The 23,001-nt window shown below is 38.5% G+C and overlaps 1 protein-coding gene across 5 annotated transcripts in view; it reads left to right on the top strand.

Moving 5' to 3' along the window:
* Positions 1 to 23,001, top strand: part of cacna2d1 (calcium voltage-gated channel auxiliary subunit alpha2delta 1) — a 574,720-nt gene that overhangs the window by 338,491 nt on the left and 213,228 nt on the right. For all 5 annotated transcript variants that reach the window (XM_008111505.3, XM_008111506.3, XM_062981743.1 and 2 more), the window contains one exon: positions 2,401 to 2,530. In XM_008111505.3, coding sequence (XP_008109712.1) covers positions 2,401 to 2,530 — 130 coding nt within the window. The remainder of the gene's footprint in view (positions 1 to 2,400; positions 2,531 to 23,001) is intronic.

The following is a 23,001-nucleotide window of genomic DNA, read 5'->3' as shown; positions in this document are numbered from 1 at the left end:
TTCCAGTGAAATTAATTTTAACATTATGGATGCAAACAAGTTGACTCAAAGTGTGGATCAACATGTGTCATAACAAATTTTGACCAATATTCAGACTGCAACAATTTCCATGCAAACGAAGATATGGACTTGAAATTTTGACCAAGCATTATGCTTGTGCTGGACATAATACTGCCAAATTTGCAACTATGCAGCATCTACAACCACCCTGAAGGATCTCTTCAAATCTGGCACTGTCAGCACAAATTGTAAAATCTACCAAAGTTTAAAAAGAGTCTACCTGATTATGCTTGTGAATAGTATCTTCTGAAAGAGAAAATTTTTCTTTAAAAGACTGATATGTTTTGTTTTGCAATGCGACTTTTAAGTATCCATTTACTCAGGTCACAGTATATTATATTTTATGCATTTATGCATTATGCATCCTCATGGTCCTGTTAGTTCATTTTATTGGCCGCCAAGATGCAGTACTTGCTGGATTCCAGAACAACTTTTTGCTGTTATTCCAGATCCATCAGTGACATCATGTAGTTAACAGTATAGGTAAAAGTAAAGGTTTTCCCCTGACATTAAGTCCAGTCATGTCCGACTCTGGAGATTGGTGCTCATCTCCATTTCTAAGCCAAAGAGCCGGCATTGCCTGTAGACACCTCCATGGTCATGTGGCTGGCATGACTGCATGGAGTGCCATTACCTTTCCTATTTATCTACTCACATTTGCATGTTTTCGAACTGCTAGGTTGGCAGAAACTGGGGCTAACAGTGGCCGCTCACCCGGCTCCCCAGATTTGAACTGCCAACCTTTCGGTCAGCAAGTTCAGCAGATCAGTGCTTTAACCCACTGTTCCACCGGGGTCTCGAATCGACAATATAATTTCCCTGAAATCATTCTAGTGCAGATCAGTGATACTTTCAGAATGATGAAGTAAATGAAGAAGACAGGATTGGGAACCTGTAGTAAAGATACCCACTCGTATCTGTAACTGCATGGCTATCGTGCATGGTCCCTATTGGAATCAGCAGAAAAAAACTGTACAGGATTTCAGTTTACTAGCAATTCTTATACATGTAGTTTCAATTTCACTAGACCCCAAAAATGGCATTTTGTTAAATGTTGTGCACACGCTGACTGACAACTCTTCAGATAAGGGGGTCTAATTCAGCAACTGTTGCAGTTAGAGATCTCAAATTTTGGGAAACTTAGTTTAACACCTGACGTGTGCTACAACTAACGTTTGAACAAAACTAGAGAACATGATGGTGGGAACGTTTTAAATTTTTAGACCACTTGGCATGGAATGACCCATTGGTTAATATGAGAGACATTCAACGAGATAGCTGTTATGGCTTTTTTTTTTTTACTTTTTTTGTCAAAACATTTTTTTAAAAAATTAATCAACAGATGTATGAATATTTCTGAAAGTTGGAGGGAATGTTCCCTTATTATCTTGTGTCATTGTATAGAAAATTCAAGATCTTTTGGAAAAGTTGTTTATAAAAACTTTGAAAATTCCCCAGAAATTCATGGATAAGTGAAACGTTCAGAAATGTGATGGACTAACAGTGGCAAATGTATTCTACAATTGTAACAAGTTTCACTTCAATAGCTGTAAAACTGAAGGAGAAAGGAGCCCCTGAAGTTTTCCCACTTGCACAATTATTATAGCGAAAACGTAACAAAATTTTGTTACTCTCATTATAGTAGTAATAATAATAATAATAATAATAATAATAATAATAATAATAATAATTTTATTTTTATACCCCGCCCCATCTCCCTGAAGGGACTCGGGGTGGCTTACATGGGGCCATGCTCGAACATCAACAATATAAAAACAAAGCAAAAAATAAATGAATCAACAATAACAATAAAACAAGTAATAAAATCACATACAAATATATGATAAAATCTAGGGTTGGTAATGAATTTTTCACTAATGACACTTTAGAAACACTTTAGAAACAAAATGTTGGCGCTCCCTAATTTTGCAATGAGTTCTAAAACATTTTTTTCATCAATCGCATAGCCCTATTATGCACACTATATATACCCATATATAACTCTTGAAATTTTAATCAAAAATTCAATCCCAAAGAAACAGAAGTTGACTTAACCATGAGTCAAGGTAAACACTGTACTTTAATTTATAAACTGAAAAAGAGAGGATCTATGTTTGTCCTGGGTTAGAATATCTTCCCTCACTGTGCTAACTATATTTACAAAGATTTCTCCCCATTGTCTCCTTCTTGCAACTTGGAATGTTTTTATTTTCTATATCACCAAATGATTCTTATCAGAAATGTTCTAGATACAGAGCAGGCCTTGGACTTTCCTGAATATGTGTAACTAACCTTTATTGTAGCTTTTAATATATTCTTCCCCTTTCTTTCCTTGAAAAGTATGGAAGAAATGAGAGTGATCTTGGCATGCAGAGAATCAAACCAGTATTTGAAGAGGATCCTGTTTTTGGCCGGCAAACATCCTACCAGCATGCTGCAGTCCACATACCAACGGATATATATGATGGCTGTAAGTAGTGAATAAGTTTATAGCATTTTCTTATATGTCTCATTCATACCATATATGCCTTGATAAACTGCAGTTGTAAAAGTAAAATTTGTTTGTTATCTGTTCAATGTATGTAGCTCTTGTCAACATGAAGGAAGGTGTGTTTCCCATATATTCCATAAAGATGAGGAGCTTCTCAAATAAAAGTGGTGGGCACTTTGAATTTAATGCTTACACAATTCAACGGCAGTCTTTTAGGATTTTCAAAGCCGGTTCCCTGGGTCTGGATGAGTATTGCTGATAATAAATAATAATAATAAACTCAGGGGGCTCAGGGCGTTTTACAACAACAAAAAATGGCAAACGTTCAGTGCCAACAAAACATAACAAAGCAAATCAAATCATAAAGGATAAAATGAACAGCATCAAGGTAAACTTATAAAACAAATGAATAATAACAAAATTGAAGTTTAGGTATACAAATAAAAACATCTGAGATACATTTAACTAATAAATCTAATAATAATAACAATGAAAACATGAAAAATGTTTGTCTTTATTTCTCCATCAAAAGAATGCTGTAATGCTCAAGTTCGTTCCATTTGAATATGAAGAAATGAACAAATTTTGGTAAATTCTCACATAAAAATGAACTGAACTGAACATCTCATCCATCCCTGGACATAAAGTCATAGATTGGGATATCAAGACCAACCCTTTTGTAGGTTGGTACTCATACTTATGGTACGAAAGAAAAAGTGTGGAGAAAAACTTTGGCACCCATTTATATAAGATCGGCTTTGTTGAGAATATGGGAAAGATACAAAGAAAGAATATACACAAAAAACCCTTTATGGATTTCTCCATTAGAGGCAAGACAAAGAAGGTTGCTGGGTTGGTCACAATGGCCAACTTATAAAAATATGGTAAAAAAAGAATGATATTTTTCAGCTTAAATCACAGGAAGAGATATCTAAAAGATTAAAAAAAATGTCTTGGTTTCAATACTTCCAGTTGAAAGAACAATACAATACAGATAAGAAGATTGGTTTTATCGATAAAGATACTTTCTGGGATAAAGTGATGAATACTGAGAAGAGGACGATCACAAGAATATATAATAAACTTCTGGAATGGTGTACAGAAACAGAATTGGTAAAAAGTTGTATGATAAAATGGGCCAACAACATAGGGAAATTGATTAATCTAAAAGAATGGGAAAGTATGTGGAATACAAAATTAAAATATTCTTATGCAATAGATTTAAAAGAAAATTGGTACAAAATGATGTACCGATGGTATATGACACCACAAAAATTAGGAACAATGTACAAAAATTTACAAAATAAATGTTGGAAATGTGGAGACCAAGATCCACCACATGTGGTGGATGTGCAAAAAGGCGAATAACTCTTGGGAAATGAGATTTTAAAAGTTAAAATACAACTTAGACCTGAATATTTCTTATTCAGTATGATAGATGAGGAAGAGAAACTGGACAGAAACAAGGATATTTTATTGGTATATTTGACTACAGCAGCAAGAATGGTTTATGCTAAAAAAATTATGGTCAAACATAATCTCAAGGTTCTTTCTCCTTGTAAGACTGCTGAGCCATGTCTCTTTCATTCTGCATCTGTGTTTTATGTGTGTGACCAAAATGTAAAGGAACGTCACTCGAGATCTCCCTCCAGTTTGAAGCACAGCCATTGATTAAAAGCCTTTAAAAATTATTACATTTCCATTCGATTTCATTACAAAATGCAATACCTAATTCATATATTTATTTCTTCTCTTTCCCCCTGTTGTGTTCCCCATTTTTAGAGTCCTTCTTTTCTTTGTAGTTCCACCAGAACTGCATTTCTTCCGGTGAGGGTTGCTTCCCATCAATGATTCTTCAATACTTTTTTTCCATAGATTTTCAAAATTGTTATTTTTCCTTAGGCCCCTTTAACCTATAAATTACATGTTAATTTATCATTTATTGCTAGTTTCCATATTTCCTTATACCATTCTTCAATCTTAATTTCTACCCCTCTTTTCCTATATATTTGCTGGATTTTTATTAACTTTTTTCTTCATAATGTTTTCTATCTCTATTATAATTTTCCCCCAGATCCTCTGTACATATTTACATTGCCACCACATATGAATATATGTTCCCATTTAATGGCAACCCCTCCAACATTTTTTGAGCAGCTCTTATCCATATTATGTATTTTTATTAGGGTCAAGTACCATTTTCATATCATCTTGTAGTAATTTTCTTTTATTCTGATTGATAAGTTCTCGAGGTGTCTTGCTCTCCATAATCTTTACCAATTTCTTTCTCCTATTTCTGTTCCCAATTCTTCCTCCCATAGTTCCCTTGCTTGTGTCTCCCACTCTCCCCACCACATTTAATCTCTATTGCTATTTTATATATCATTCTTGTTATCCCCTTCTGATACTTATTTTCTTCTTTCATCTGCTCTCTTAATTATGTCTTTGAGCATGGTTTTCCAACCAATTATGGATCTTATCTAACAATGTTCCCACCTCTTCCACAATTAATCATTTTGCTAATCAAAATATTGTTGGAGACTTTGTCCGATTTGTCTATTTCTAATTTGGAGTGTGGCTAAATACTGTGCTCTGTGCAGGCAGAATTTAAATATTCTGTTAAGCTATTTAGTTGAGCTTTTAGTAAGTGCTCCAGGCTGTTCAAGCAGGGCACCAGTCTATTCTAACACCATATAATGACTCTACTTTTGTTCAAATATGTGCATATAAGGAGCCCACAGTGGTGCATCAGGTTGAAATGCTGAACTGCTGAACTTGCTGACCAAAAGGTCACCAGTTCAAATCTGGGGAGTGAGATGAGCTCCTGCTGTTAGCGCCAGCTTCTGCTAACCTGCTGCTGCTCAGTCGTTTAGTCGTCTCCGACTCTTTGTGACCTCATGGATCAGTCCACGCCAGAGCTCCCTGTCGGCCATCACTGCCCACAATTCCTTCAAGGTCAAGCTAATCACTTCAAGGATACCGTCCATCCATCTTGCCCTTGGTCGGCCTCTCTTCCTTTTTCCTTCCATTTTTCCCAGCATTGTGATCTTTTCCAAGCTTTCCTGTCTCCTCATGATGTGGCCAAAATACTTCATCTTTGCCTCTAATATCCTTCCTTCCAGTGAGCAGCTGGGTATTATTTCCTGGAGGATGGACTGGTTGGATCTTCTAGCGGTCCAAGGCACTCTCAGGATTTTCCTTCTGCCAACCTAACATTTCAAAAACACGCAAATGGGAGTAGATCAATCTGGCAGGAAGATAACGGCACTTCATGCAGTCATACTGACTACATGACCTAGGAGGCATCTACAGACAATGGCAGCTCTTCGGCTTAGACATGGAGATGAGCACCAACCTGCAGAGTCGGACATGACTAGACTTAATGTCAGGGGAAAACCTTTACCTTTACCTTTACCTTTATGGATCTCGATCCTCCCAGGAAAATCTCCTATACGTACCGGGCCCTAGGGAGGTACACCTGGAAGCTACAAGGCGTAGAGCCTTTTCGACCTATGCTCCAATTCTGTGGAACTCATTGCCTCCATATGTTAGAGCAATGTCAGAGTTGCGACCTTTTGTAAAAGCGCTCAAGACTTGGCTGTTTGGTTGTGCATTTAAGTAAATCAGATCTAATTTGCCAAATAGTCACTGTTGAATGTTTTTATGTTGAATGTTTTTATATTGTGGAATGATATTTTAAATTGTAAGTCACTCAGAGCACGCTGGTGGAGAGCGACTAATTAAGAAATAAAGTGAAGTGAAGTGAAGATGTGCCAATTGGGCAAGTTATGGGTAGTTACATTTTTATTGATAATAGAGAAAAATGATTGACGTGCAGAATAGAAATGAAAATGCATTTAATTCTGATCTTCCATTCATGGACAGCTACTTCTTACAATGGAGGCTTCAAGGAAGTGAAGCACTTTCTCGCTTTGTCAGAAATAGCTTCAGAAGTATAAAAAATGAGGACTTTTATGGTGGACTTTTACTGTGAAATGTAGTGCTGCTCATTTTAATTTGTGGAATCTTCTTGCTCCTCTGAAATCTTATCAGTGCATCAGAGACCTGAGCCTGACCCACATTTATTTAAAATTCCCATCACTGTTGAGTGTCTGCATCTATAAGTGACACATGAGTGGAAACAGAAATGTCAACAGGATTGAACATAGGGAAAGTTGTGTGCAACTTGCAGTTTCTCATGCCACATGTCAAAATGACACAGATTTGGAGGATTATTCCAGGATTCTGACTTTAATAATGCAAAAGTGCACTGTAATTGGTGGATTAGAGTGAGAACAGCACTGCTGTTTGAGATATTCTTCATTTCAGCTGAACTGTTATGAGAAATTCAGTCATTTCTGAAGGGCTAATTTATGGGTAGGATGTCATTTGAGACATGATTCATTGGTGAAATCATATTTTAAAAGTTTTCATTTTGTATTGAGTTCTAAGTTTTCATTTTATGTTGACTTCTAAGTTGATGTTTATGTTATTTCTGCTTTATATGTTTAGAGAAATTAAGATAACTTATTTTAATTTTAATAAGCATAGATAGCAGAAAGAATATAATAGTGACAAAAATCTCATAATATGAAAATTAGTATTTCAACCAATCAACAATTTAGTTTCAACAAAATTATTCTCCCACTTACAATGCTACTAGGAGAGAAACAAAACCTTATTTCTGGGACCTCAAGTTCTCTCTCTCTCTCTCTCTCTCTCTCTCTCTCTCTCTCTCTCTATATATATATATATATATATATATAAATCTCTAAAACATTAAGAGACCAAGTGATAATCTCCCTCCTTCTTTCCCTCCCTCCCTCCCTCCCTCCCTCCCTCCCTCCCTCCCTCCCTCCTTCCTTCCTTCCTTTCTTTCTTTCTTTCTTTCTTTCTTTCTTTCTTTCTTTCTTTCTTTCTTTCTTTCTCTTCCACACAACTTGGCTTCCCTTGCTACCTCTTACACATACAATTATGCATTCTCTTTCTCATTCTCAAGATATTCCAGCAATTTTTGCCTATACAGGCTATCCCCAAGTTATGGACAAGATAGGTACTGTAGGTTTGTTTTTAAGCTGAATTTGTCTGTAAGTTGGAACAGATATATTTTAAGTATACTTCCAGCCATCCACACACACATCCACACATACTTTGGATAGCATAGGGAAGGGTTAAAACCCCTGTCGTGTTTGTTTTGCAGTCTGTGCCCCTGTTCAGAAGATTTCAGCTCACTTTTGTCCCTATGATGATTGTTTTTTTTAATGGTTAATTGTGGAAACAAGGATTGGTTCTGAAGCTTTAGTGGAGACACCTTTTCTCCCTGACAACTCTTTCAGGAGTGACTTTCCTTTAGATTTCTCTCACTTCCTGTTATCTCATTCCCCTTCATAACTATCAGTTCTTTGTAAGACGGAAATTTGAACTTAGGAACTGCCTGTACTAATCTCCAAATTTCCTTCCTAAATATCATCTCCTTCCCATTTACTTCATTAATAATAATAAAACCTTATTTATATACCGCCCTATCTCCCGGATGGGACTCAGGGCGGTTTACAATCATAAAAGCAAACACAAACATTACATAACAACATAATACACATTATTAAAAAAAAGTAAAACAATACAATTATAACAATAAATCACACTTACATGACCAGATCAAGGGGACGGGAACCATAAAACTAATATATTAAAATGTATCATTTTAGGCTAGGGAAATCTTGTGCAATATATTCAGGCCCAGAAATCGGCAGTAGTCCAATGTAATTACTCAAAAACCTGCCGACACCACCAGGTCTTCAGTTCCTTACGGAAATTGGATAATGCCTGATCTCTTTTGGCAATGCATTCCAGAGCCGGGGGGCCACTGCCGAGAAGGCTCGTTCCCTCGTCCCCACCAGCCGCACTTGAGACGGTGGTGGAAGCGCGAGAAGAGCCTCCCCGGAAGATCTCAAGGTCCGCACTGGCTCATAGGAGGAGATGCGATCACGGAGATAGGTAGGGCCTGAGCCTTCATTGTTGTGTGTCTCATCCTCTTTCTCCTCCCCACACAAATTTGCTCTCACATATTATGTTCCATTCTCTCTCTCTCTCTTTTTCTCATCTATTCATACATTTCTTCATTTTGTAGCCCTTTCCCTCTCTGGAATCCTCATTCTTCTTCTCCCATATTCCCAGTCCTTCTGGATCTATTTGTCTTCTCATTTCTTCCCTGTCCCTTCTTCTTTGCTTTTATCACTTTTCTCTTTCTACTGCCTCTTCTTACAAAATGCTCATCACCTTTCTTTTCTTTTCTGCTGTTCAAGTTTCCTCAATTCCTTTTCCTTTACCTTCAAGAAAAACTAGAATATGACAGATTTGCAGCCTTGGAAAGTTCTGAGTCTTATACAACCAGACATGGGCAGCTGGTAGGTTAAGGCTTTCAATTGACCCCGCAGGGACCCTTGGATGGATACACCAAGTGCTGCACCCTGAAACAAACAAACAAAAAAGATTCCTTTGTGCTTAAGTACTACACAGGCACTTATCAAGGCAATGTTATTATTTCATTTAGTACCTAGGAAAAATACCTCCCTTCCTCCTGCCTAGTGAGCAAGCTTTATTTTTCTGATTTAGTGACTTAAAAAGGGGGTGGGGAATAAAAGCCCACTTCTGATGTTTTTTCCCCCTAATGTTTTCTAGCTCTAATATTTCCCATACTCACTTGGTAATAAGTCCCCACTGAAAACAAATGTGTTTGTGTCTAAATAAACATGCAGAATATTGCACTATATACAGTTCAAAACATATTCTATTTTTTTTTTTTGCAGTCTTGGGTATTTCTCATTTATAAGTGTTTTGGGAATGTCTCCCTCCAAAAAACAAACACAATTTCTCCCACAAACTCAGGAACAAAACATAAAATGCTAGAATGTTTTCAAGCCAGCAATTAAGCCAAATAATTGTTTAGAACTATGATCAAAATCTGAAAAACAAAACACATTAAAGATTTTTTAAGAACTATTCTTGTGAGTGTAATGAGTACACGTTGCTTCAAGAAGCTTCCTTTATATAGGGGTGAATTTTGTATGAGTTAAAGCGGTTCCACCCAGGGCTTTAACAAGGGTGCCGCTGGATTTCCTAAACCCGATTAGGCCCCTGTTAAAGTCCACACACCTACCCCCAACATTTGTGCTTTCCTGGGGGGGCGGGTGTCCAGATGCCCTGCCAGACTCAACCCCCCCCCCCTCCCAAGAAAAGCTTTAAACAAGAAAATACCTGTCAAACTACTTCAGAACAAAGCAGGGTTTTCCTGCTTTGTCCTGAAGGGATTTGTTTATACCCGAGGCGTCATTTGGAAAAACGTGGGAGGGCGCACATTTTAGGTGCTGTCTAGATGTGCCCTTAGTTGACTGCTGCATCATTCTTATGCTTTAGAAAGGATGAAGAAGCATTAAAGTTGTATTATAAATATTTTAAAGGAATTATAAAGCTGCAGACAACATGCTTGATTCTGCTCATAGGTAATATTAAAATTTAGGACCTGGAATTGATTTTTTTTTTACCTAATACACAGCTCAAATCATTCTTGTGCATTGAAGCATAACTCCATAGGAGGGAAAACCTTTGCTTTCCTCTGGGAAAAGAGACCAGAGTGGGCAGAGCCCTGTGACTTTGCTGGTACTTGTGGCACCAAGACTATCTACCTATACACTTATTTTTGTGTGTATGTGCCTTCATGTTAAAATACTAAATTAAAAGAACTACATGACTAGAAAGGCGCCACATTCCTTTCCCACTGCAGCTGATTACACAGGAGTGAGATTAGCTCTCCCATCCATGTTGTTCTGTTAGAGTTGTGCTCCTAATTTGAACTGCAGAAATATATGTGTGTGTTTCTATGTGCCTTCGGGTTAACTGTTACAGTGACTCTGTGCATTTTGTAGGATTTTCTAAGGCAAGGAATACTCAAAGGTATTTTTGCTTGTTTCTTCTTCTGCGTTATAGCCTACAGCACCTGGTGTTTGTTGTTGGGTCTTCCATATAAGTAATAAAAGGCACACCCAGCTTCACTTCCAATATCAAATGGGATCTGGTGCCTTTAGGGTATTTAGATTCTCTGTTTAAATATTTTTTGAGCAAAACAAACAAACAAATAAACCAAGAGCTCCCTACTCTATATTTAATGCTTTGTAGTTTGACTTTAAACAGTTGGTATACTTGTGCTCATTTGAAATGCAAACAAAACTGACCTTTAACTGAGAGCCATCATTAACTTCAATACCTGCTGTGTTTTTCTTTGATAGCAAAGACTTTGAACCACTGTATTGTATGTTATATCCTTATTTTTCAGGAAACATCAAACTGCAGTGGTGTTTATGGCATAACTTTTAACAACAATGAAGATCTTATGTAACTATTTCGATTAGGAGAAAGACTACCTATAATGTTTAACTCTTTTATGAAAACACCTCAGGAAATTTCTCAGTTTTAACAGGTTTTCTTATTCTCTTTAAAGACTGCTCTCTCATAGCTCATTAGCTCAATTTAAAATATTTCCTTCCTACAAATATATCTCTTAACTATCTGCAGATATGCATTAATATTACAATAAAGCAGATCATTTTATTCTGGTTTTCACTTGGAATATTTGAAATAGTTTCTAAAAAGCATGCTTCAAATGTTTGAACTGGTAGCAGTAATAAGCAGTGGTGGAAAGTAGTTGACCCCCATGAGACTGAAGAAGCCAGGTATAAAAAGCTAAATGAATTCATGATGGAATAAGATACAGAGTTTGGAATTATTTATTTTTGAACTCCAAGTAGTACAGCTCCTAGGGGTTTTGAGAGGTTTAGGGACCTAAATACCCTGAAGGCACCAGATCCCTTTTGATTTTAGAAGTTAATTCTTGTTAGTACTTGCCCATGCATATATTTCAGAGGAAGGAACTAGCAAAAGCATCTCTGAGTATTCATGGGGTCACCATATGTTGAAAGATGAAGACACGCACACACACAAAATCCAAAATTAGACATTAGGCATGTGCAGTAAAAAAAAAAAAATGGGTCTAAACTGTGTTCAAATGGAGAGGGCACTGGCACTTCATTTCTAAAGTCCTTCCTGAATTTTGGGGGTTAAATATTATGGAACTCTAACGAAACTTACAAATCTTCGTAAGTACTTTGTTAATGGCAGTCACACATTCTCAATAAGAAAGAAATCACTGCCAGTGGGAAACTTCAGGGGCTCATATCTCCCTCATTTTTAAAGGTATTGAGGTGAAACTTGTGACGTGGTAGAACACAGCTCCCACTGTTAGCTCAATAAATTTCAGAACATTTTACTTGTCCACAGATTTTGGCAGATTTTCAAAGTTTTTATTTTAAAAAAATCAATAATAAAGAAAATCTCTTCCTGGTTTGAAAGTGTTATTTCCTGTTTCATTGTGTAGTCTTTGCTTTGAAAGTCATTAAATGCCATGGCTCGCTACTCCAGCCCAATGCATTCTGGGAAATGTAGTTTAGTGCAGGCATATGGCTTCTCTTTGCTTCCCATTAAATTACTATAAATGGGCAAAATTAGGGGCTCATTTCTCCCTCATTTTTACAGCTATTGGGGTGAAATTTGCTACAATGGTAGAACACATTTATCACACTTTGCCTATAAAGTTTCATAACATTTCACTCATCCATGGATTTTTTGGGAATATTCAAAGTTTTTAAAATCTTTTAAAAAAACTAAAGAGTGATCTCTGCCTCTCCCTCCCTCCTTTGTCAGCCCTGATTAGCTGAAAGGCATACCAACAGGATTGGCTTCCCTAAAGGTAAAGGTAAAGGTTTCCCCTGACGTTAAGTGCAGTCATGTCTGACTCTGGGCATTGGTGCTCATCTCCATTTCTAATCCGAAGAGCTGGTGTTGTCCGTAGACACTTCCAAGGTGACTGCATGGAGCGCCGTTACCTTCCCGCCGGAGCGGTACCTATTAATCTGCTCACATTGGCATGTTTTCGAACTGCTAGGTTGGCAGAAGCTGGAGCTAACAGCGCGCGCTCACTCCGCTCCGGGATTTGAACCTGGGACCTTTTGGTCTGCAAGTTCAGCAGCTCAGTGCTTTAACACATTTCACCACAGGGGCTCCCTACTGACACACAATCCCATAACTTTGCACAAATTTATACTATTACTTCCTTAAGTACTCTTTGCAGATTCCATGATTGTATATATTATAATAATTAGACCGTCTCTCAATGTCATGGCTGGCTGCTCCAGCCCAGTGCATTCTGGGAGATATAGTTTAAGACAGGCAGATGGCTTCTCCTTGCTTCCCATTAAATTATTATAAATGAGGAAAATTCAGGGGCTCTTTTCTCCCTTATTTTTAAAGCTATTGGAGTGAAACTTGCTACAATAGTAGAAAATATTTATCACTTTACCTTTAAAGCCCTACATGGCTTGGGTCCAGGTTACCTAAAGGATCACCTTCTCCCATGCAATCTGCCCCCTCCCCCCCACACACACTTCGATCTTCTGGGTGGGCACCTGCTCCAACCAGCCAGAACCCAACTGGCAACTACCACCCAGAAGTATATTTTAGTGTGTGTATTTGTAGTGTTTCTATTGTGCTTATGTATTTTAATTGTTTTGTAACCCACCTCAAGGAAAGGTGGGTAAGAAATAAAATTATTATTATTATTATTGTTATTTGATATACAAGATTAATACACAGCAAACAAGATAATTATACTGGCTTTTGTATTGGATCACATGTTGGACACTTCCCAAGTGTCTAGGACTATGTGATGTCTCGGCCAATAATGCGTACAGATCCAAGTAGGGTGACCTTTTGCAGCTGACAGATGGCTATTTTGTCAGTACCGATTATTTTAAAGTGCTGGCAAAGGTCTTTAGGCACTGCACCCAGTGTGCCAATTGCCACTGGGACCACCTTTGCTGGTTTTGCCAGAGTCTTTGCAGTTCGATCTTTAAATCCTTGTATTGTATAAGCTTTTCCAGTTGCTTCTCATCAATTCTGCTGTCGCCTGGGATGCAACATCTATGGTCCATACTTTGTATTTTTCCACAATTGTGAGGTTGGTGGTATTGTGCTCCAAAACTCTGTTAGTCTGAATTCAGGAGTCCCAGAGTAGTTTTGATTGTATTTCTGCCCTTTAATCTGCTCTTCAAAATTGTTCTAATCCTTTTGATAATAATAATGATAATAATGATGATGATTATGTGAATTGATTGAACGATAAATCTCACTCTATAATGGATTGAAATCATAAAGTTTAGTTCAATAATTGCTATCATAGAGAAGTAAGCCAACCCTTGTGTTTTTCTTTCTCGTTTGTGGCCACTTTGATCTGATTTGAGCAGCGGGTTTGGTAAATTAGAGATGTATTTCATTTTTTTTGTCTTTGCTGCTAGTTTGAGCTGAGAGGTGGGTGCAAATCACTGAAAATATTATGAGTGCTCATTTTGATTAGAACATGGCTGCCTGCTCCAAGAGTAATTAGTGCCTAATTTCCCATGTGTAGCTGCTGCACAATCTAGCAGGGAATCCTTTGGGGAACTGCCACTTGTAAGCAATCTGCATTTGTCAAATTAGGTTTTAAAATTCAGAATGAATCTGCATGTATCTCTGATATGGCACATCACCCTCTGCCCAGATATAAAGCATGTGGTCAGCTAGTTAATCGCTTGAGGCTTCCTTTTCACAAATGAACAATAGACTAGACATGACCACAGGATAATAATTTGATCAAAATAAAAAGAGAGACTTGTAAATGTATATTAAAAACATTGTATAGCTTGCACACAGGATGTTTTAAGAGAGCTTTATAAGACCCACTCACACTCTAATGTTCAGATCAGTAGAGATTGCTTGCATTTCGATATGAGTCATTACACATTGAATATCACAGCTAATATTGCTGAATTTTCATTGAGGAACATTTGTATTAAAGGAAGAATTGGGAGGTTGGAGAAGCTCAATGAGGTAGCTGTCTTCCTCCGTTGGGAATCATCCTGGACTACTCAAATCTAGATGTAGTTAGATAGATGATAGAGTTAGATTGAGGGAATCCTTTCCCTGTTTCCAAAGCATGCCTAGACAGGCTTTACTGTGTTTTCACTCTATCTTGTTTACGTCACATCCCTTACTTTGAAGTTAGTAGAAATGTGAATCTCTAGGGACACTAACTTCTCATTGGTCAGAATGTTTTATGGCTCCAATAAACTGGACCATGAGGTTGGAGCCATTTTGGTTCATTCTTCTCCCTTTGTTCTTCAAGCTAACAAGAAGCATCCTGCCATCTCTCCTGGTAAGATGTAACTATTTAGATATTTGTTATTTTTTCCTTTCTTATTTTTCCTTAGAATCTGGTCTAGAGTAGACTAGAAAGCTCCCAAGCCTTTCTATTTACAATGGAATTCTTTTTACCTGAATAAATACTTTTTGAAGTTTTACTGAGACTCTGCACTCCATTGCCATCCTAAGTTGAAAGGCTTCTCTTGCTCGCCCGTGTGTAAGTAACTGTTGCATTTGAAAGCTTTGCTTTTGCTACTCTGCTGCTTTTTGGATGAATCTCCCCCAGAGAGGGTTAAATTGAGTCTAACCACTCAGAGATTACCACAACATCCTCCACCACCCATCAATAACCCTAAGAATACAGTTCCAACATAATACAGGTTGATAAAAGACTGTAAGAATTATTTACAACATTAACTGAGCAAGTTCAAAATGTATGTAACATCTTTAACCCCCCCCCCCCCACTACTTAAGCAGGCCATTATTAGTGTGGTCATTTATAGGTTCTGTGCATGTTCTTCTGAATTCTAGTGAAAGCAGAGTTGGTGAGTCTTAAGCTTCCTCTTCCTTGGCTTTTGCTGGTCATGTCCATCAAAAGATTGTAATGTCTATACCTGTATATGTTGATGAGTATAGACAGGGTTCCACCAAACCTGAAATGTATTTTAACTATACATGTTTGCACAGTACAGTGTGCAATCTTCATAGGAGTCCATTATATGCAGCAGTTTTGCTCTCTTGAGTCTTGGAGGAATTAAGGAGAAAGCCACCGCAAGGGTACCCTTTTTCAAAATGGTCTTTTGGTTCTGGCAGTCATACCAAACAAGACAAAACTATTGATTTCTAGTGTTTGGAATATCAGAATACATGAATGTCTCCCCACCCTCACCCCTCTCCATTTCTTTTTTTACTTTTGGTTGAGCTCGGGTCTTACAGTGGAACTCAGTTGTATCACATAAGTTGGCTTTTTTGTTGTTGACAACTGCTCTCCTGTGGCTATCTTTTTTGAGTCTTGCTAGATAATTTGCAGTTCTTGTAACATCTTACACATACAAAGTTGATTAGAACTCTGTTTTATATATATATAATTCAAGATGGTAGTAAAGCTTGTTGTTTTAGTGTATATTTTGGTGGATCTGTAGTAAAATATACAAATCACCTAAAGAAGAAAAAGTCTTAAAACTGACATGAACAAAATGAACTGCATTGGATGCACTGAAATCCTCTACTGAAATGCAGTGGTTTCCAACCTTTGATCCTCCAGTTGTTTTGGACTTCAACTCCCAGAAATTCCAGCCAGATTTCCAGTTGTTCGAAATTGTGGGAACTGAAGTCCAAAACACCTGGAGGACCAAAGGATGGGAACCACTGCTGTAAAGCATTCTGAATGCTGCTCTTTTGAAAATGGTTTAAAAATTTTAGAATGTGGCTTTAGGAGTCCTTATTTGACCTAAGAGGTTGATCATATTACAGGATGAGCCTATCTTATCTGGAAGTCTGAAATTTAAATGTCCCCAAACTGGGAACTTTTTGCCACCAGCTGTTTACTACAAATAGACATTTCAAAATATGAAAACATCAAAAAGCTTTTGATTCCACCATTCCAAGCATTTTGAATAAAAGAGACTATGTGTTTGGTTTGTATCAGATGCGTGTGTCAAGTGTGCATTTATAGGCCCAATTAAAAGTGCAGACTTTGATATTGAAATTTGAAATTATTTGGATTTAAGCTATTTAAATTGCCACCTATATTGCCTGTATGTTTAGATTATAACTTGGTGTCATGGTCACAGACCACCATTAAGATCTACATATTAGGCAGTAAGAGGCTTTTTGATGCTCTCTAAGTGTCTATACTGACTTTTACAATAGTTTATCATTCTGTGAACTCGTTGTAGTGCTATAAATTTGTATATTTTATATGGTAAACTGCCTTGTGGAAATCCCTTTGGAATGTTATGCAGGAAACAAAACAAGTAAATAAAAAAATCCAGCCCACATTAAAAAAAACTTCAAGGTTTGTGCCAGGCAAACCTCTGTAAAAGGGGGCGGGGGGGGGGGGCATTCCATAATCTGGAGCCACCCTGAAAAGCCCTTTTTTTGTTCTTGTTATACAAACAGTATCTTTGATAAAGAGAAGCAAGTGAGAGTTTCGGCAGAAGATCTTAACGCATAAACATGTTGTCAATGTAATTTACATCTCCAGCATGTGTGTGTATCATTTGAAGCAATGTTGCTAATTTGCCTCATTTGTTTGGAATGTAATTCACTGGTAATGGAATAGGAGACACACACACACAATAAATACATATACAGTAGAGTTCCGGTTATCTGAGTTCCGGTTATCCGAGCGTCCGTATTATCCGAGGTGTGGGGGGTTTGCCAGGGCCACGGGGAAGGTGCCTAGAGGAAGGGAGGCAGGCTCCGGAGGAAGTTCTAATGGAAGATTTCTTCTCCCCACGCCTTTCTTGTTCATCTTTGAGGAGCTCAAAGGCTCCCACCAGCAGCTCTGAGGCAGCAGACGGCAGGGCAGGCTCCATGCAGAAGAGGGCACAGAGCTGCAAGGAGGCCCGGGAGGAAGCCGCCGCCGCCACCACCACCGCTGTGCGGAGCGAGCTCGAGAGAAGGAGAGGGAGAGGGAGGAGGACTTTTCTCTCCCTTTTTCTCCAGCTGGAAGATGTGAATGAGGAGGAGGCAACGGAGCGGGAAGCAGCGGCAGCCATGAGTGTAGCGGTGGCGGCTTCCTCTCGGGCCTCCTTGCAGCTATGTGCCCTCTTCTGCATGGAGCCCGTCCTGCCGTCCGCCTCCTCAGAGCAGCTGGTGGGAGCCTTTGAGCTCCTCGAACGTGTGCAAGGAAGGCATGGGGAGAAGAAATTTTCCATTGGAACTTCCTCCAGAGGCTGCCTCCCTCCCTCGAGGCATCTTTGCTGTGGCCTGGCCAAGCCCCCAGCTTGGATAATAGCCCCCCCCCCATTATCCGAGATTTCAGTTATCCGAGATTGGCCCGCCCGTTTAGCTCGGGTAACCGGAACTCTACTGTATTATTTTTTCCAGAGCTAGTATGAGGTAATGGTTTGGATATTGGTCTGGGTCTCTGGGAGACTAGATTTGCGTCTTTGCTCTGCCATAGAAACCCACTGGCTAACCTTAGGGAAGACCCACTCTCTCAGTCTCAGAGGAAGGCAAAAGCAAACACACACGTGAACAAATCTTGCCAAGTAAAGCCTATGATATCAGTCTTAACGTTTCCATAAGTTGAAAACTATTTGAAGGCACACGGCAACAACCTGTGGAAGGGTTTATACATCAGTCCCATAAGAAGTCTCTCACACAAGCAGTATAAAAGACTTAGGTACCCCATAGAACTGGAACATGTACTTTAAGAATATGTGTATTTATAGATTTCATACCTTGTCTATTTGGAATAATGCTTTATGACTAAGAAGTAAACCGTTCTCATATCAAAGTAGAAGCAAGTGTAAGAAAAGGAAATATGCCACTGGGACTTTGTTCCTCTTAGTTGGTGGTAGGCATGCTTGGTTAGTTCTCTGTGATGGGTATAAAAAGTGACAGACTAGCCAAAGGTTGAAGGAAAGAAGATAATGAAATACCAAATTAGAATAGCTTCTAAAAGAAGGCTGATAGAAGTAAATTGACAAAAAAGGTACAGAGATCTTAGTAGAAAATGGATAATGGAAGAAGGCAATTTATTTTGAAGTTCTACCTTTTGTTTCAGAGCTGCATTTGAGAGGTGTGTCAGAAATACAAGTTGGTTTTATTAATTAATTAATTTATATTAATGGTTGTCATAAGATGCAAATTTTCAAAGTTTACTAAACATTACCTTAGAGAAAATCCATAACACTAGTAGTTCTATAAAAACAAGATATTTTTATTAATTGGTTATCTTGCAGGGAAGCAGAGCAACAGGAAGATTGAATAAGTACCAGTGGACAACTTATGACTGAAATAAAATTGTGTCCTGAAAAGTTCATTAGCTCAGATCTGAACGCAGTATGTTGGGTAGCAAGTAAATTAAGAAATTAATTGCAGAGAACTAGCTCAGTATTTAAAAGCTAGCTACTCTCAGAGGCATCAGCATTTGGTTTATTATGTCCAAGTTTCATTTCACAAAACAGGAAATTTATGCTCATAAATCCTCTGCAATTGCTGTGCTTGGTGTGAAAGTACTAAATGGAAATGCTGGAACTGCGTGAGGTCTAGTTCAAGGACTGAAAAAGAAAAAACACATGAAATTGTGCAGCTCTTTGAACAACAAATCTGTTTTGGACTTCTACGTTGCTTAATTTTCAGTGTGCTGTAGTTACAGGTTGAGTTGCTTCTCTTTATGTTTGATTGTAGGATGTTGGTTGGATTCATTAGTATTTCCCTTTAAACTGTTCCCCTAAAAGTTTGTCCCCCAGTAGCAAAACTGGATAGGTGAAGGGAGAATAGGATACAACATAATGACAAATGTGAAAATTTTAACTTCAAACACTTGGCGGGACCATATTGGGAAAGATGGACTCTCTAAAGTATATATCTGGAAAGAAAAGTTAGTAAATTTGATTCTGGGAGAAAGGTGGAGTTCAAATGCATTCATCCAGTCAATCAAATGGTATGGAGGGAGAGCCTGATATGCTTCTAAATAAATAATAAATGCACACCAGATATTGCTGCTCCGCTGGAAGGAATAGGTGTTGTCTTCATGGCTTGCACACTTAGCTCCATAGTCCTCAATGGCTGTCCATGTCAATTTACTGAGTTTACTCTAGGTTTTAGTTGGAGCTAAACCTCATGGTAGGCTCACCTTAGGGTTTCCAAAAGTCAGAAACTGGATCCTGGTAAATGAAGTTCCCCACCCCTGCTTTAAGTTGCAGGCTCAGGCAAAAACCATATAACACGCTGAGAGAAGATTAATTATAAATGGTTCTGGTCCTGATTATCTTCATGACCGTATCTCTCTCTACGAACCAACATAAGCTCTAAGAGTTGCCAGGGAGGCCCTTCTCTTGCTCCCACCTCCATCACAAGCACGGTTGGTGGAGATGAGAGAGTGGGTCTTCTAAGTGGTGGCCCCCCCGGCTCTGGAACTCTCTCCCCAGGGAGATTAGATTAGCCCCCACACTGTCCATTTTCCGTAAAAATTTGAAAACTTGGCTGTTCCAATGTGCCTTTGAATAACAGTTTAGCTTGCGATCATGGCTGCTTAGCCCTAATTTAGTGTTTTTTCCAGCACTTTGTGTCCAGCCCTGGCCCTATTACTCTGCATTTTGCACAAGCCTTGGCCTTCCCTTTCATATCTGAACATGCCCACTTTTTCCAGTTACTGGTTGTGATGTTGATAGATGCATTTTTACTTTTTGGTTTAATTGCTTTAATCATATTTTTTATTTGTTATATGTTTTTAATTATGTAACTTTGAATTCCTTGTTAATGCTGGGCTTGGTTCCCATATAAGCCGCCCCAAGTCCCTTCGGGGAGATGGTGGTGGGTTATAAGAATAAAGAAGTTGTTGTTGTTTTTGTTGTTGTTGTTGTTATTATTATTATTATTATTATTTATGACACAGCAAACAAGATAGATATGCTGGATTTCGTATCACAAAATCACAAGTTGAACACTTCCCAAGTGTCTAGAACTGTGTGATGTATTTTTGGATGATGCGTGCAGATCCCAGTAGGGTGGCCTTTTGCAGTTGGCAGATCGTAATTTTGTCAAGGTCTATTGTTTCCAAATGTCGGCTGAGATCTTTTGGCACGGCACCCAATGTGCCCATCACCACCGGGACCACCTGCACTGGTTTGTGGCAGAGTCTTTGAAGTTCAATCTTGAGGTCCTGATAGCGGCTGAGTTTTTCCTGTTGTTTTTCGTCAATGCGACTGTCACCTGGGATGGCGACATCAATGATCCAAACCTTTTTCTTTTCCACAACTGTGATGTCTGGTGTGTTGTGTTCCAGAACTTTGTCAGTCTGGATTTGGAAGTCCCACAGTATCTTTGCGTGCTCATTTTCCAATACTTTTGCAGGTTTGTGATCCCCACCAGTTCTTTACTGCTGGGAGGTATTATTATTATTATTATTATTATTATTATTATTATTATTATTATTATTATTATTCCAGAATACTTATAGGATGTGATAGAGGATGCTCCCTCTGCTTCTCTCCTCTTTCTCAACCTTCATATTCATCAGTTTTTGAGCAACTGTCAACAGTCTTTCTCCTTGGCTACTGATTTACTCAAAAGCACATTTCAGCTGCTCTTCAACATCAGAGGCAGAAGGAGCAACCTTTCCTTCCTCCCCCTGTGCTCAAAAGTAACAAGAACTAGTTTGATTACATCTCAACAGCCAAACAGTGGCCAGGCAGATGGAGATCTACCCAGCAGCCCCCCCCTTGCTGCCCCACAACAATATGAAAGCCTTCAAGGATACCCTTTCCAGAAGATCTCCAAATGCATATACAAACTTACCCCTTAGTACATCTCTGTTGTTTATGAACAGCATGCCAGCCCCACTTTACAGAGAGCACTGGTCAGACTTCTACCAGCCTATGTGAACTGAATGTGAATGTCCAAATAGAACTAGACTGCTCTACTGAGTTTTAAAATCACCTGGCAAGATGACTTGTAGCAAGCTGCCCTCTCAGTGAACCTTTTCCTCCACTGATGTGGTTTTTTCACTGAGGAGGGCCTCCAAGGAATCCAATATTTCCTTCAAATATAGTTTGAAAATCCCCAATTTTATTGTTGCAACTCATAATTCTGATCCTTGGTCTTGTATAGGCAGCCTGACTGTAATGTTAAGAGAGATCAAAGATCTGCTTGAGTAGCACATGACAAAAACCGTCACTCCTAGCAACATCAGTGGCCTTGTGAATAACTTTTGATCCCTGGTAGAGTTGGTAGCAGAAATCTTTGAAGTCTAGGAGAAGAGCATTAGGAATGTCTTTGCATATGTACATAATAGATCAAAAAGCTGCTCATAAAAATGATTTAGTAAGGACCAGTAGTGATATCATTATGAAGACTTGACACTTCACATTTATTAAGCATTGGCAAGTCTGTACATATTGTACCATATTTAATGCACTCTCTGCAGAGTGCAATTGTATTTAATGCTGAATACTAACATAATTTTGCTCTGTTTTAAATGCAGAGCAGCATTGTCCTTTGGAAATGCAGTTGTCCAATTCCTGATAACTGATAGGCATTCAAACCCTTTTTCTGTATTTGATGTACATCTGTTTCCAATTCTGCCATGTAATAACTTTTCTATGTTCTTCAAACCAACCTATTCTATTGGAGGTAGGAGTATGTCCTTGGGTCTGCTAAAATCATGGTCGCAGCCAAGTCACTTAGATGCGGGTTGGTGGTGGTGGTGGTGCAGGGGTGCAGTTGATTTCTACCACAATCCCTCCAGCTGTTCCTCAGAATCAAAGTTAACAAATTCTAAAGTACTAGGAGGGCCACTCTTCAGGTTAAGTGAGTAGACAACAGTCTTATGTCTCAGGGAGGGTGGCCAAAGGAAAGGGATGGAGCTCACCAGACTTTTTAAATGACAAAAAACACAAATTAAACTGCTTTTCTAATTCTAATTTTATTGCATATATTTTAGTTTTCTTATTAAGGATTAATACCCACCCATATTCATACTTGTTGTATGTGCACAGTTGACCTACAGAACTCTGGGTTTCTGGAGCCAAACCTCTAGTCATTGCTAACAAATGAAACCTGCAGTTGTACTTAGTTGGTTGTTATTATATTCACATTAATATGTACCAGTGCCCTTTATTTAGTATATTCTCAAAAATGGCAATTGTATTTATACAAGTGTATTTTCTCTTTTGAGTACAATGCATTTCCGCCACATATGTAGTGGTTTGCCAGTGGCAATGCCATTTTAAAAAAGGGGGCATAAAAATAGATTTTCAACCTCATCACACTCAACAAATTCAGTATCCTAGGATCCTTGAAGCCTGTTTTGGGGATGGAGCTCCAGGCCAGCCACCACACAACACCATGTGACATCCAATGGAGACCCCTCCCCCAACCAGGGTGGAAGTGACCTAGGACACTTCCCTCACAACATAGGATGTGAGGATCTACTCACATTTGCTTGTTTTCAAACTGCTAGGTTGGCAGAAGCTGGGGCTAACAGT

The sequence above is a fragment of the Anolis carolinensis genome, chromosome 5 (assembly GCF_035594765.1).
Source record: "Anolis carolinensis isolate JA03-04 chromosome 5, rAnoCar3.1.pri, whole genome shotgun sequence".
Classification (NCBI taxonomy): Eukaryota; Metazoa; Chordata; class Lepidosauria; order Squamata; family Dactyloidae; genus Anolis; species Anolis carolinensis.
The sequence above is the reverse complement of the archived record's forward strand: the minus strand, read 5'-3'. Positions and strand labels throughout refer to the sequence as shown.